The 12,134-nt window shown below is 29.4% G+C and overlaps 3 protein-coding genes across 3 annotated transcripts in view; 1 reads left to right on the top strand and 2 right to left on the bottom strand.

The window, feature by feature from the left end:
• LOC119674273 overlaps nt 1-889 on the bottom strand; it is a 1,357-nt gene extending 468 nt beyond the window's left edge. Inside the window, exons 1-2 of the mRNA XM_038085405.1 lie at nt 497-889; nt 46-438 (exon numbers count right to left, since the gene is read on the bottom strand). Coding sequence (XP_037941333.1) covers nt 46-438; nt 497-889 — 786 coding nt within the window. The remainder of the gene's footprint in view (nt 1-45; nt 439-496) is intronic.
• A 2,791-nt stretch (nt 890-3,680) lies between these two features.
• LOC119682478 lies at nt 3,681-4,752 on the bottom strand. The gene is made up of 2 exons (XM_038095929.1): nt 4,299-4,752; nt 3,681-4,126 (listed from the first exon to the last, which is right to left on the bottom strand). The coding sequence occupies exons 1-2, from the start codon at nt 4,671-4,673 to the stop codon at nt 3,713-3,715; spliced, it is 789 nt and encodes a 262-aa protein (XP_037951857.1). The 5' UTR covers nt 4,674-4,752; the 3' UTR covers nt 3,681-3,712.
• A 5,792-nt stretch (nt 4,753-10,544) lies between these two features.
• On the top strand, nt 10,545-11,702 carry LOC119674272 (protein TsetseEP-like). Its single transcript, XM_038085404.1, has 2 exons — nt 10,545-10,934; nt 10,998-11,702. Exons 1-2 carry the CDS (start codon nt 10,551-10,553, stop codon nt 11,700-11,702), a joined length of 1,089 nt encoding a protein of 362 aa, XP_037941332.1. The 5' UTR covers nt 10,545-10,550.
• Nucleotides 11,703-12,134: the final 432 nt, after the last annotated feature.

Here is a 12,134-nt window from a genome sequence, read left to right as displayed (position 1 = left end):
CATTGAGTCTGGTGTTCCGCTTGTTTGAGGTTCTGGAGTTGTTGCTTCTGGGGTGGTCTCCACTGGTGCAACAGTAGTAGTTTCTTCAGTTATTGGTTCTGAAGTGGTCTCCACTGGTGCAACAGTAGTAGTTTCTTCAGTTATTGGTTCTGGGGTGGTCTCCACTGGTAGAGAAGTAGTAGTGGTATCTTCAATTGTTGGTTGTGGACGAGTAGTGGAATCCGCGGGAGCTGCGGTTGTTGGAAGAGTTGAACCACCAGCTAAGCAACTGTCTAAATCAGTATTGCATGTTGCCATATCGCCAATATACTTATTACGAGCAGCAGTTGAACAGACTTTTTGATCATTATCAATTTTTTGATACTGAATTTCCAAGTATTGCACTTGGTTACTAGAGTCAGTCTCCAATCCCCATACTGTTGAAACACTTTTAGATGACTAAAATTAAATACACAATTGTAACTAAGAAATTAAAGTTATTCATTTTTAAAATTACAGTATCTTTCATGCATGTGAAGAAAGCTAAACCGTCAGTCACATCGTAACAGCTCTCCAAACCACTACAAACTGCCTTACTCTGTGTAATCATACTGTCACGTTTCTCAGCGTTTTCATCTGAAAGAGCTTTCTTAGCATCGCTGGCAGTCGTTGAACATCCTCTGTAAGTGCGGCTATACTCATTATAAATAGCGTTTTCTTGATCCAAGTAATAATCGAAGCATTGATCGGCGGTAGGTAAATCGCGATTCATGTTGCCAGATAATGAACGTATCATAATGCGCATTGCATATTGATGCTGTGCAATTACTGGATCCATATCAATATCGATATCAGAGGCACTGGCACAATAGGCCAACAAACAAATTGCCAATATGGATTTAATAAACATTTTTATATCACTAATTATTAAATTATTTAAAGTAAAAATTTTAGTATTCACTTTTGTTATTAGTTTTATGTAGTTCTATTTCTACCACACTTGCTAGTGTTCACTCTTTGAGTTATGTTTTATTACTATGATTTTAATTACTACCTATCCAGCCTTTTATATGAAATCGATTTTTATTTATTATATACAATTTATTGATTATATTTTAATTTATTTTTTATCAATTTTGTTTGTACCCAAGTGTGTGGTCAGTTTTTTTTCTGTATGATAAGAACGAAAAGGTAAATAAATTGATTAACCGAAAGAAATCAGATTTTCATAACATGAATAATGCGACTACATTAGAGGTTGCCCAAAAACAAAAGCAAAAAAGTTTATAATCAGTGCCATGTAATCCCCCTGATAAGAGTGGCTTTGATTGTCTATTAATGCAAGTAATATTAACAATATATTGAGTCTAAAAATAAATCGGTTCAGTTAATTTATGCAATATACACATTTTTCGGCTAACAATTTCCTGTTGTGTGAGTTTTTCCAAGAAAATTTTTTGTAATTTTTGTATGATAAAATTCTTTATTTTAAAATTATACGCAGTTTGAGAAGTTTTTCTGCAGAAAATAAAGCATTTGTATCAATAGAGGTTAAGTGGGATCAAGTTCGTTAAAGAGAAAGATAGCTGTTACTGTATTCAACGTATTGAAATGGATCCACCATTAAACAGAGGTAGCTTATAAATCATGCAATTATGTTCGAAGATAACTACGTGACAATACATTATCATATACTTTATGACGAATATTACATATTAAGCAGAGAATCAGGTGGAATACTTAGTGGCATTATATACAAAAAGTATCATTGATAATATAGCTGCATCTGTTAATTTATCTTTTCTGTACCTCATGTTATCATCATAAATATACATCCTTGTTGATCATATGAAATCGAAAATAAAATCTTACGATTTTGTAAACACCTTAATACACCTATTAACAACTCCAGAAATAAATAAGCTGCAGACCTTATCAAATCTGATCAAATCTATCCTATAAAATGTATGGTGTAGAAATGTGCATGTATTCGAAGCAGAGATCGCCAAAAACTAGATGAATGGTCCAAAATATACAAGGTTTTGATATATCATGTTAAAGAATGCTAACCCACAACGCTATTGATTGGAGTCGAAAACTAAAGGCACCAACAGCCGGTCTTGACAGCTGGTAACCAAACTGTATCCACTAGACTATATGTTGATACTATATAATTGAAGGAGCCCAATAAAGTCAGAAGCATGCAGTGGCTGACTTGCTGTACATTTTTTCATGTACATTTTTTTCATTTGCAACTTTAAGAGATAATATCTCAAGAAACAATATATATATTGGTGAGAAAAAGGTTGCGGAAAATTTTTACTTACCTAATAATTTAGTATTAACAGCCCGTTGCTGAGAATAGCCGAAATAAATAAAATAGATAATTTTTAGTCAAGTAAATATTCAACAACAGTAGTCTTTGGAAAAATCTATTGACTCAATTGATCATAAATAATATTTGAGTACAAGTGTGAGGCAATTAAAACCTATCAACTTTGAACCGTAGACCTATGTATTGACACACAGTGCCAACATTTACTTAATTTGCTTTATTCAAATTTAAAACTTTATCAGTATTTGTTGTTTATTCACAAACAACCATTGCAATTCTTTATTATTAACTAGAACTAACACATAAACGACAGCTATATAAGTGAACTTAATAATTGTAAATTGTAGAAAATAATACCTTCTTTGGATTACTTTTGGATCTACAAACATGTTTTAAGAGTTTTAATTTTTCAAATTCCAGAAAAAAAAAATTCTAAGGGACTGAATTTTTTTAAAGACTACTGATAGCGGATATTTGGCAATAGCTTTATGTTCAACCCATAAATTTATTTGATCTAACAACATTATTTTCCGATATGAAAATTTCCTCACTACTCTCACCCTTTTTTGAAATAGATTTCTTGTTATAAGACATAAAATTCATTATCAAAGTAGATCAACAAGTCGCTGCGAAAAACTAAAGTGTAAATGCGACTCAAAAATTGTAGTTCTATACTCAATACTATACTATACTATATACTATTTAGTTTCACACCTTAAAGCAACTAATTTTTGCATATACAATTAATATTATTGCTCATACCATAAATAACTATTACTGCGTATATAGTTCAAGAGTTATTGTTTTTAAAGGATGCAATTAATAAATTCGTTTTATTTTTTAGGCACTACTATATTGGTACAAGATAATAGTATTGATAAAACTAAATAATTGCATAAAATGACGATTGTAATAAAAAAAAACGATTAACACTAATAGTTCCACTAAAATAACAAATCTATAAAAGTTTCTAATGCAACTGCAATTCTCGGATTATAACAGGAAATAAAAGTTAACAGATTAGATTAAGTTTAGACTTTTTAGCTTATATCAGATATTGCCATTACTTCTGTGGCCCAGCTACAAATTTTACTTCGGGAATAGAAGAATGGCGTTGTTTTTTCAAAAAATTAGAGTAGCATTTTTGAAAAGAAGGTGTGTCTTATTAAAATGTCTTGACGACTTAATAATACTTATGTATTAGTATAGTCCTTCGATTAATTTCGACTTTACTCCTATATATATATATATATTTTACTTGTTATTCTATCGTTTTTTTTAATACAAGAAATTCAAAAAATCTGTCATTTTTTTAATAAATAATTATTTTATATTACTTTCTTACTTTGCAATAAATAAGCTTTTATTTCTCAAACATTTTTTACTTAAAACGTTTGTTTAGTATTTAATTTTAAGAATTTGTTTTTTAATTAATTTCTGTAACATATCAACATCTTCTTCCGGCATTTCATCAGATTCGTCGTCTTCACCACTTTCAGTTATTGAGGTATCATCTTCAGTTGTTGTGGTATCATCTTCTGTTGTTGTGGTATCATCTTCAGTTGTTGTGGTATCATCTTCAGTTGTTGTAGGGATTGTTGTGGTATCTGCTGGTGGAACTGAAGAGTTGCCATTTAAACAATCCTGCATGTCTGCAGAAGCTTGACTGCTGTCCTGAACGTAAATACGTTCTGCTTCAGTTTTGCAGCGTTGTTCTGCGTTATCAATAATTACGTATTCCTCACGAAGTTCTATCAAAATATCCGAAGCATCATCTGAAACTTTTAACATGGATTTTGCACTATTAGAAGCCTAATTGAAAAAAAATTAAATGAAATTTTATTAGATTTGGTCTTATCAAAAAAAATTCTACATATAGAATTATTCATATCAACTCCAAGTTTCTCACATGAATCAATATTTGTATTTTAATAGCATTTATCATACTCATGCCATTGTAAGGATATGAAAATTATATACTTACTTTGTTTTTGAAACATTCCAATGATGGAATAGCTGATGATTCATCAGTACAAGTGCTAAACTGATTACAGGTACCATCAACGTCTTCTTGTAATTTATTACGGGCAGGGTCCTTAGCTTCTTCAACATCAACCCTAGCTGCATCTGCATTATCCTCGCATATTCCAAAACTTCTTTCGTACTCTGATGCGATAGCATTCAATTTGGGTAGATAGTAATCAAAACATGCCATAGATCTTTGTGGACTATTTTCTAGTGCACTACGTGAATTGAACATAATATTAAGTAGACTAAGTTCGGAGTTGTGAATGCGATGTATTTTTGCAGTCGCAAAACTTAAGCACAAAACTAAACATATCACTTTTAGAGCGTACATTTTGTGATTTTAAATTCCTTCAAAACTTTTCGAATTATTTTTTTAATTTTCGTTTATTCGTCTGACTTCACTCAGTCGCAAAATAATACTACCTATTAAAGCTTAATTTCTTTAAGTTTTATACGAAATACTCTGAAATGATATTATTTATGATCCCCATAAAAAGCTTATATATTTATTAGGTTGATATGAAATCGTACAATTTGAATATGAATAAGGTAGTTTAAATATATATATATATATTTATATATAGACGTGCCTATCTTTAAGAAATTTTATTGTTCAAAGTGTTTTGTGTTAATAATGATAGCATTAGAAACAATACATTACCTACACAATATTTAATTACTCTTACTAGTTTAACTTTTAAGTACAAGTTTTAATTATAAAATTAAAGAAGTTAATAAAATTCATGAAATTAGTCACATCTTATCATAGTCTCCCTTGCTAAATGCAAAAATAAACACAATGCAATATAATTTTTTTTAAAAAAAAATAAACTCGACTATTATTTTGGGTCTAATAAATCTATTTAAGATTTTAAGTATATAATCTAAAAAAAGATCAATTCTAAAAACTACAGCGGAACTGATAGCATAAATATAAAAAAACTCATAGTTAAATCTTAGAAAATATTGATTTCACTTATTATGTGTTTAACTAATATATATCTAAAGCATTCCCATTTAAATGAATATAGAGGTTTTTCGAACAGTAGTGAATTACAACAACGAAAATTCATTTTATATTATTTTAATTAATTGAATTTGTGCCTGACCATACAGATGTATGCCAAATCGGGTATTGCCAAATACCCATCATGAGTGGTCTTGGAAATAATTCCAATAATACAAGAAATCGAACTAGTGTCCTGCCAAATTTGAAGCTTAGAGTCAGCGCACCTTAATCAACTGACCCAAAGCCGTACTTGACTTCTATGTTCGCACATTTTTCTGAAAAATGTATAAAAAATATTTTTTAAAAAGTATTAAATTGTGTCTTATTTAACCCTTACGTTCTATATTTACCTAGCTACTTATTTGTCAGATTAATGTTCCAAATAGAAAGTACAGTTCCAATGGTAGAAATTCCGATCAAATTGAGAGCTAGTACCCACATTAAATGCATATTTTGGAGACGTTAACATAATTTATTATTGAAAACGGTTGTAGAAATTGAAGCCTTGTGAGGAAAATTGTATCAAGTTGAAGGCTACTACTGCCTACTACTGAAGGCTACTACTGTCAAAAAATAAATAACAAAAGAAAATTAAAAATTTTTTATTTTATATATATTAGGTTTAAAATTCTCAAACATTACTGGTATATCATAATAATTGTAGAATTTTTTTATGATAACATTAATATTTCCTTTGACCAGTAATCTATTTTAAATAGAAAAAAAATAATAGTAATAAAATTTTAAATCTAAGAATTAATTTTAAATTCAGTAAAATTTATGGGCGAACCATATAACTCTTTCAAATATTACCACATATCAATTGTCAGTGGTCTTTGCAAATATATATAGTTACTTTAAATAATATATAATATTGGTATATAATATTTAAAATGCAAGTGCCAGACTATCAAACCCTGTCTTATCTCAAACTGAGGCTTGCATATTAACACACTGAACCAACGACGCACTTAAACTGCAATGTTCAGGTTTAGAGTTTTCCTATTTTACTGTTATTACTTTTTCCTTCTGATTAGAATATTTCAATTAGGAAAACACTACATGGAAACAGTGAATTGTTTTAAAATAAGACATTTAATTAAGGATTACCGATTTGTATAAGTTCTGGAGCTATAGTCGTTGAGGTTGAAATAGAGTAATCCTTATAAATTCTCTCTATAGTTAACTATGTATTCAATATAGTTAACGTTAATTTCAATCGATTTCAATTTCTTATTATATTTTTTACACACAAAAAAAGTACTTAGTTAAAATTGTTTAATCGTTACATACCCTTACGAAATTGAAGTATTAAAAAATTTTGAGGCAGTCCTAAACTTTTGCGCAGCACTGTATATATTAATCATTTATAATATCTGTAAAATGATTACAACTATGATTACGTGAAATTTGGAAAGCAGCTAATGTACTCCTGTAACAGATAAGATTCTTTATCTAAAGTATAGGCACACATATATTCGTATAAAAAGAGTTTAATAAAATATTAAGATAAGAAGCAGTTAGGACCATCTTACATCAATGATATCAACTCATAATCATATCCTACACTACTTTTTACTTAAAATCAAATTTTAGCTATTAACGCTCAAATTTTGTATGGAACTCCATATTTCTTTAGAAGCTAGAAAACGATCGATCTGAATATATTTTTGCACTACGGGAAAAAGCGAGTATATCAATAAACAAACATATCTTCTCTCATATAAAAATTGTATACCACTATACTATAAAATTTTCATTACACTTTTCAGGAAATTAACTTAAAAGTTTTCGTTTATTCACTTTTAATACTGGAGGTGTTCTATCGAATTGATAGAACTTAGTAGGTAGTTCTCCACTAAATCAGTAATATTCTATGAATAGATCGACATGTGAAAATACGTGATTTTGTATGCATATGTTAAGTATATTTTACACAATCATTTGGGTGTGAATAAGTTATGACCTATATGGGTGTAACAAATACTTAGAGTATATCATAACCGAAGATATGAACCGTATTGGGATTTTAAAATAGTATTTACAGATATTACGTATATTCCTTTCAACAATGGAAATCACGGCTATTCCTTCTAACATAGATAAAGCTAGAATTCTGAGTTCTAAGGCCCTTTAGGTCAACTTTCGCCCCTAATTACTGGAATGAAATTTCCTACACTGCTTGCATTGTATGCTTTACTGTGTCGGCAGACAAACGGACGTTCCATTACGTAATATCCCTAAATGTCACTGTTTTTTTGTGGCTCAACATCATAGATAATGTCAAATCTCCCTCGTTTTAACCTGGCTAAGAACAGCTAATGTTTATTTTGTTTGAAGGATGACGAGACCATCAAATATATGCTTTTGTCGGAACATTTGAAATGGAACTCGTAAAACAAAAAACATTCACTGCCTAAGTGTTAAGTAATGTTTTCAAATCATTGCTAAAACTTGATATAAGTAGGTTTAAGTCTCAGTCGGTTATTCTCAATACTTTCATATACAGAAAAAAAATAGAAGACAAAGAAAATATGTAATTTGTTTCAACTACTTTTTATCAAATTACACTATAAAAGCGATTGGTACGTAATCTTTTCTAGTCAATTTCAGTGTCAAGTCTTTGACTTTCAATTTCTTAACGAAGAAAGTGTTTCTATATCTTGATAATGCATGGATGCACACGTGCGTAACCGCCATTGCAAAATTTTAAGAATTTTGATAAGAATCACTTTATTATTTACCTGATTTATTTATATAGTTTATATTATATATCAAAGCCGAAAAAATGGGTGAAAGGAAAACGATTTATCAACAAAAAATTGAGTCTTATTTTGAACAAATCAATTAATTGATGGGCTCAGAAAAGCTGGAGAATCGTCGGATCAAATATATTGTATTGAAGTGAGACTTTATTAGAGAATAAAAATGAATCATTAAAATAAGACATGATATACTCGATTATTTGAATGGCTTTTTGACTCGCTCTTATATGATTATAGAATACTGTATAAATAATTATCATTAAAATTAAATGTAAATTTTTTTATAATTTATTTTGTGAATTATTAAATAATTTATGACTTCATTTAGTCATAAGTTAAGAGGAAATATTTTTGTTACTTCTTACTCGCACCATAGTTTATTTTAAATTTAAAATTAAACCATCTACCAAAATAAAAATAATAAATTAATTTAGTTTGTAAACAATTTCCGTTCTTTATCATTTGTAAAGAATTTTAAAAATTTTCAATGCTTTGCAAGTGAACTGCGAAGTATTACTTCCGTTGATAATAAAAAACCGGCGGAAACGCAACCAATAAATTATCTGGGGTAATTTTTTAGAAGAACAAATCAAATATATATTGAATAATTCGTAATTTTTTTTTTTGTCAAGCACTTAATATATGACTTAATCTATTGTATTTAATGCACGTACTTTTAATTTTTTTTTAATTAATTTAATGATAATTTATTTTCTAGTTTTTATATAAGAAAAATATTATCTTATGTCATGAGGAGATTAGGCTGGCAGGTGTTTGGTGTGAATATGAATTGTATAAACAAATATGGAGCAGGATTAGATACAGAGCTAAAGAACTATGTTTAGAATTATAAGTAATAAGATTTAATGTTTATTTTAAAATTATTTTATATTTAATAACAATTAAAAATAAAAAATTCTTTACGAATAAAACAGTGTTGTAAAAAATAATATGCAAAGATCTAGCTGGAAAAAATCTGTCTACTCTTAAACATTGTCATCTACATATATGTTAATTTAATAGCATTAACATAATATCTTAACAGTAACCTCAAATGAGAACAACAAGAGATAACGTCATAATGTAACGTTAAAAGGTAACGACATAATGTGACGTCAAAACGCTGGTTTCCCATCAATTTAGATAATGGATATGTCTTATGCTTTAATAAAAAATAATTAATAATATTTTATATATGAATATTACTAGAATACTGTCCATTAATTATAAGATTTTTAAATCTGTTAACAATAGATAACATGAGAAAAATTGGAAATATTATTATAATAGCCATATTGCAATCAAGTTTAAATTAAAGAGGAGTTTATACTGCGTTAGATGGGTTAATGAATCTTTTAACTTATCTTTGACCTTCAAAGTTCGTATTGTAAAAAATTCTTTCAAGTACAAAAACAACTGCATGAACTACGACAACCAGAGACTAGTTTAGAGATATATTCTATATTTAGCGTTCTCAAATAAATTCCTAACTTCAAGTAATTAGAATATCGAGATTCTCACTGGGTTTATGATAGAGAACCGCAGAAATCGGAATCATAACATATCAGAGGTCCAGTTTTTGATGTTTCATAATAAGGCATAGTAATATAGAAAGTATATGACTGAATTGCCTTTATGTTTCTTCTTTACGAGTTTCACTTATTACTGTTGATCAAGCTGTATAAATCATCATTGGTAAATTGGTAAATTGGAAAATTGGTAGGAATGTTTGGAAATGTCGATGGTAGACTTTAACATCTTCTATGCATCTGAATGATTTGATATTTAAAAAGTAGTGTAGTGTATAATTCCAAAGTAACCACGAGTTTTGAGCAACAGAAATTTGTAGTGAGAGTATTTATTAGCAATTACCATAGGAGATATTTAGGTCCTTCAATAAAATACGGTTAAGATTTTATGATATTTCAGAAGAAATCATTTTTTAATTACAACATGTTCAGAATTAGCACGGACTTTAACAGTCATCAATTTCGATAAAGTTTTATTTTAAATTAAATACGGTAACCTACGAAATAGGGTTCGTCTGGAGCTTAGAACCCTTGTGTTAATTTTATATTTATTTTCTCATGAAATAAAGAATCGAAACTTTCTTAAAGACATCAATAAATAATAAAAATTTACTTGAAACAGTTTTGTGATAAAGACCATTTCTCTGAACAAATATATAAATGTTGATAGAATTTTAGTAAATTCTGTTGAAAAGCTTCTTCATACAAGAGTAATTAGCAATAAAATTGAATGCCTTTATTGGGGGCCATAAAATACTATAAGAGTATAAGACTTAACCGTTTCATATAAAAACAAAAAAATTTTGCAGAAATATTTAGAAACAGTTGAAGCTTTTAACGAGTACAACAATTTTTAAAATTATTTTAGTAAAAGTTATTTTTGAATTAAAACCAAAAGAATAAAAATGTTTTCTTTAACGAAAATAAGTTTTCTCATACTTTGTTTGGGTCTCGCAAATGTTAATGTATCAGCTAAAGTGAATCTTTTTGCTGAGCAGAATTTAATGGAAATAATGATGCAGTCTCGTTCTTATTTGGAAAGAAGTCCTGAAACAACAACAAAATGTTTCCAATACTATATTCCAGCATTGCAAGAAGTAAATGAACAATATGAAGCCAGTTTTAGATTATGTGAATCAACTGCAGAAACTGAGAAAGCGGACCTGGAAGATTCAGTGACAGGCAAGCGAGAAGAAATCAAGTCATCCACAGATGAATCTTGTGCCGAATTTAATGATTGTGAAGTCATTGCTGACGCAATTGGATATTTTGAATGTTACCAAAATAAGGTAAGCTTAAGTTTAAAAGTGAATTCGTAAATAAATTTAACAAAACATTTGAATTCCTTTTAGGCTACCCAAGGATCTAAGGATATGAATTCTATATCAAGAAATGTCGCTACTGCTGTTAATGACTTGAAAGAACAAACTCGCTTAATCGATAATCGAAAAGATCGATGCACATATGAATCAGAACGTGTGTATACTGACAATTACGATCGCACTTCTGCTGAACTTCAAAGTTGTTTGGATGGAAAAACCGAAGTACCAACTCCAACTGAACCACCAACTGAACCACCAACTGAACCACCAACCGAACCACCAACTGAACCACCAACTGAACCACCAACCGAACCACCAACTGAACCACCAACTGAACCACCAACTGAACCACCAACTGAACCACCAACCGAACCACCAACCGAACCACCAACCGAACCACCAACTGAACCACCAACTGAGCCCCCAACTGAACCACCAACTGAACCACCAACCGAGCCACCAACTGAACCACCAACCGAACCACCAACTGAACCACCAACCGAACCACCAACTGAACCACCAACCGAGCCACCAACTGAACCACCAACTGAGCCCCCAACTGAACCACCAACCGAACCACCAACCGAACCACCAACCGAACCACCAACTGAACCACCAACCGAGCCACCAACTGAACCACCAACTGATACTTTAAATGGAGTTAATAATTTTAAACATTTTAATAGATTTAATAGAAGACAAATGAACAGAAAGCATCAACAAATATATATGTAAAATATATGTACACTATAAAATATTATTATTATTATTATAGAAACCATGAATATATATTATTATAGAAACCATAAAACCATATACCAAACCGAATATTATTTAATTAAAATAAAAATAATTGTAAAAAAATTTTTTTGAAGTAATTACTCATAATGTCTTCAGATTTAAATCATATATAATATATAAATAATATATAATGTATAAATAATATATTAATATTCCAAATTTCAATTAAATTTCTTATATTGAAGTTATTAAAAATGCAACGTTGAAAGTCTAAGTAGGTTAATGACCAAGGGTGGGTCAGATAAATTTCCGGTTAGTCATGGGTATAAAAAATTTAATTGGACTATTAAGATATACATATGTCTATGCATATATAATACAAACATATATATATAATTTGTGTTCATAAAATTAAAATTATCAACT

This window comes from Teleopsis dalmanni, chromosome 2 (assembly GCF_002237135.1).
Source record: "Teleopsis dalmanni isolate 2A chromosome 2, ASM223713v2, whole genome shotgun sequence".
Taxonomy (NCBI): Eukaryota; Metazoa; Arthropoda; class Insecta; order Diptera; family Diopsidae; genus Teleopsis; species Teleopsis dalmanni.
This window is presented reverse-complemented; position numbering and strand designations above follow the sequence as displayed.

Excerpts from the sequence above, each read along its gene's own strand:
- LOC119674272 (XM_038085404.1), top strand. The coding sequence starts at position 10,551 with ATGTTTTCTTTAACGAAAATAAGTTTTCTCATACTTTGTTTGGGTCTC. Across the intron at positions 10,935-10,997 it reads TTGAATGTTACCAAAATAAG|GCTACCCAAGGATCTAAGGA; the intron begins GTAAGCTTAAGT and ends AATTCCTTTTAG.
- LOC119682478 (XM_038095929.1), bottom strand. The coding sequence starts at position 4,673 with ATGTACGCTCTAAAAGTGATATGTTTAGTTTTGTGCTTAAGTTTTGCG. Across the intron at positions 4,127-4,298 it reads TGGAATGTTTCAAAAACAAA|GCTTCTAATAGTGCAAAATC; the intron begins GTAAGTATATAA and ends TTTTTCAATTAG.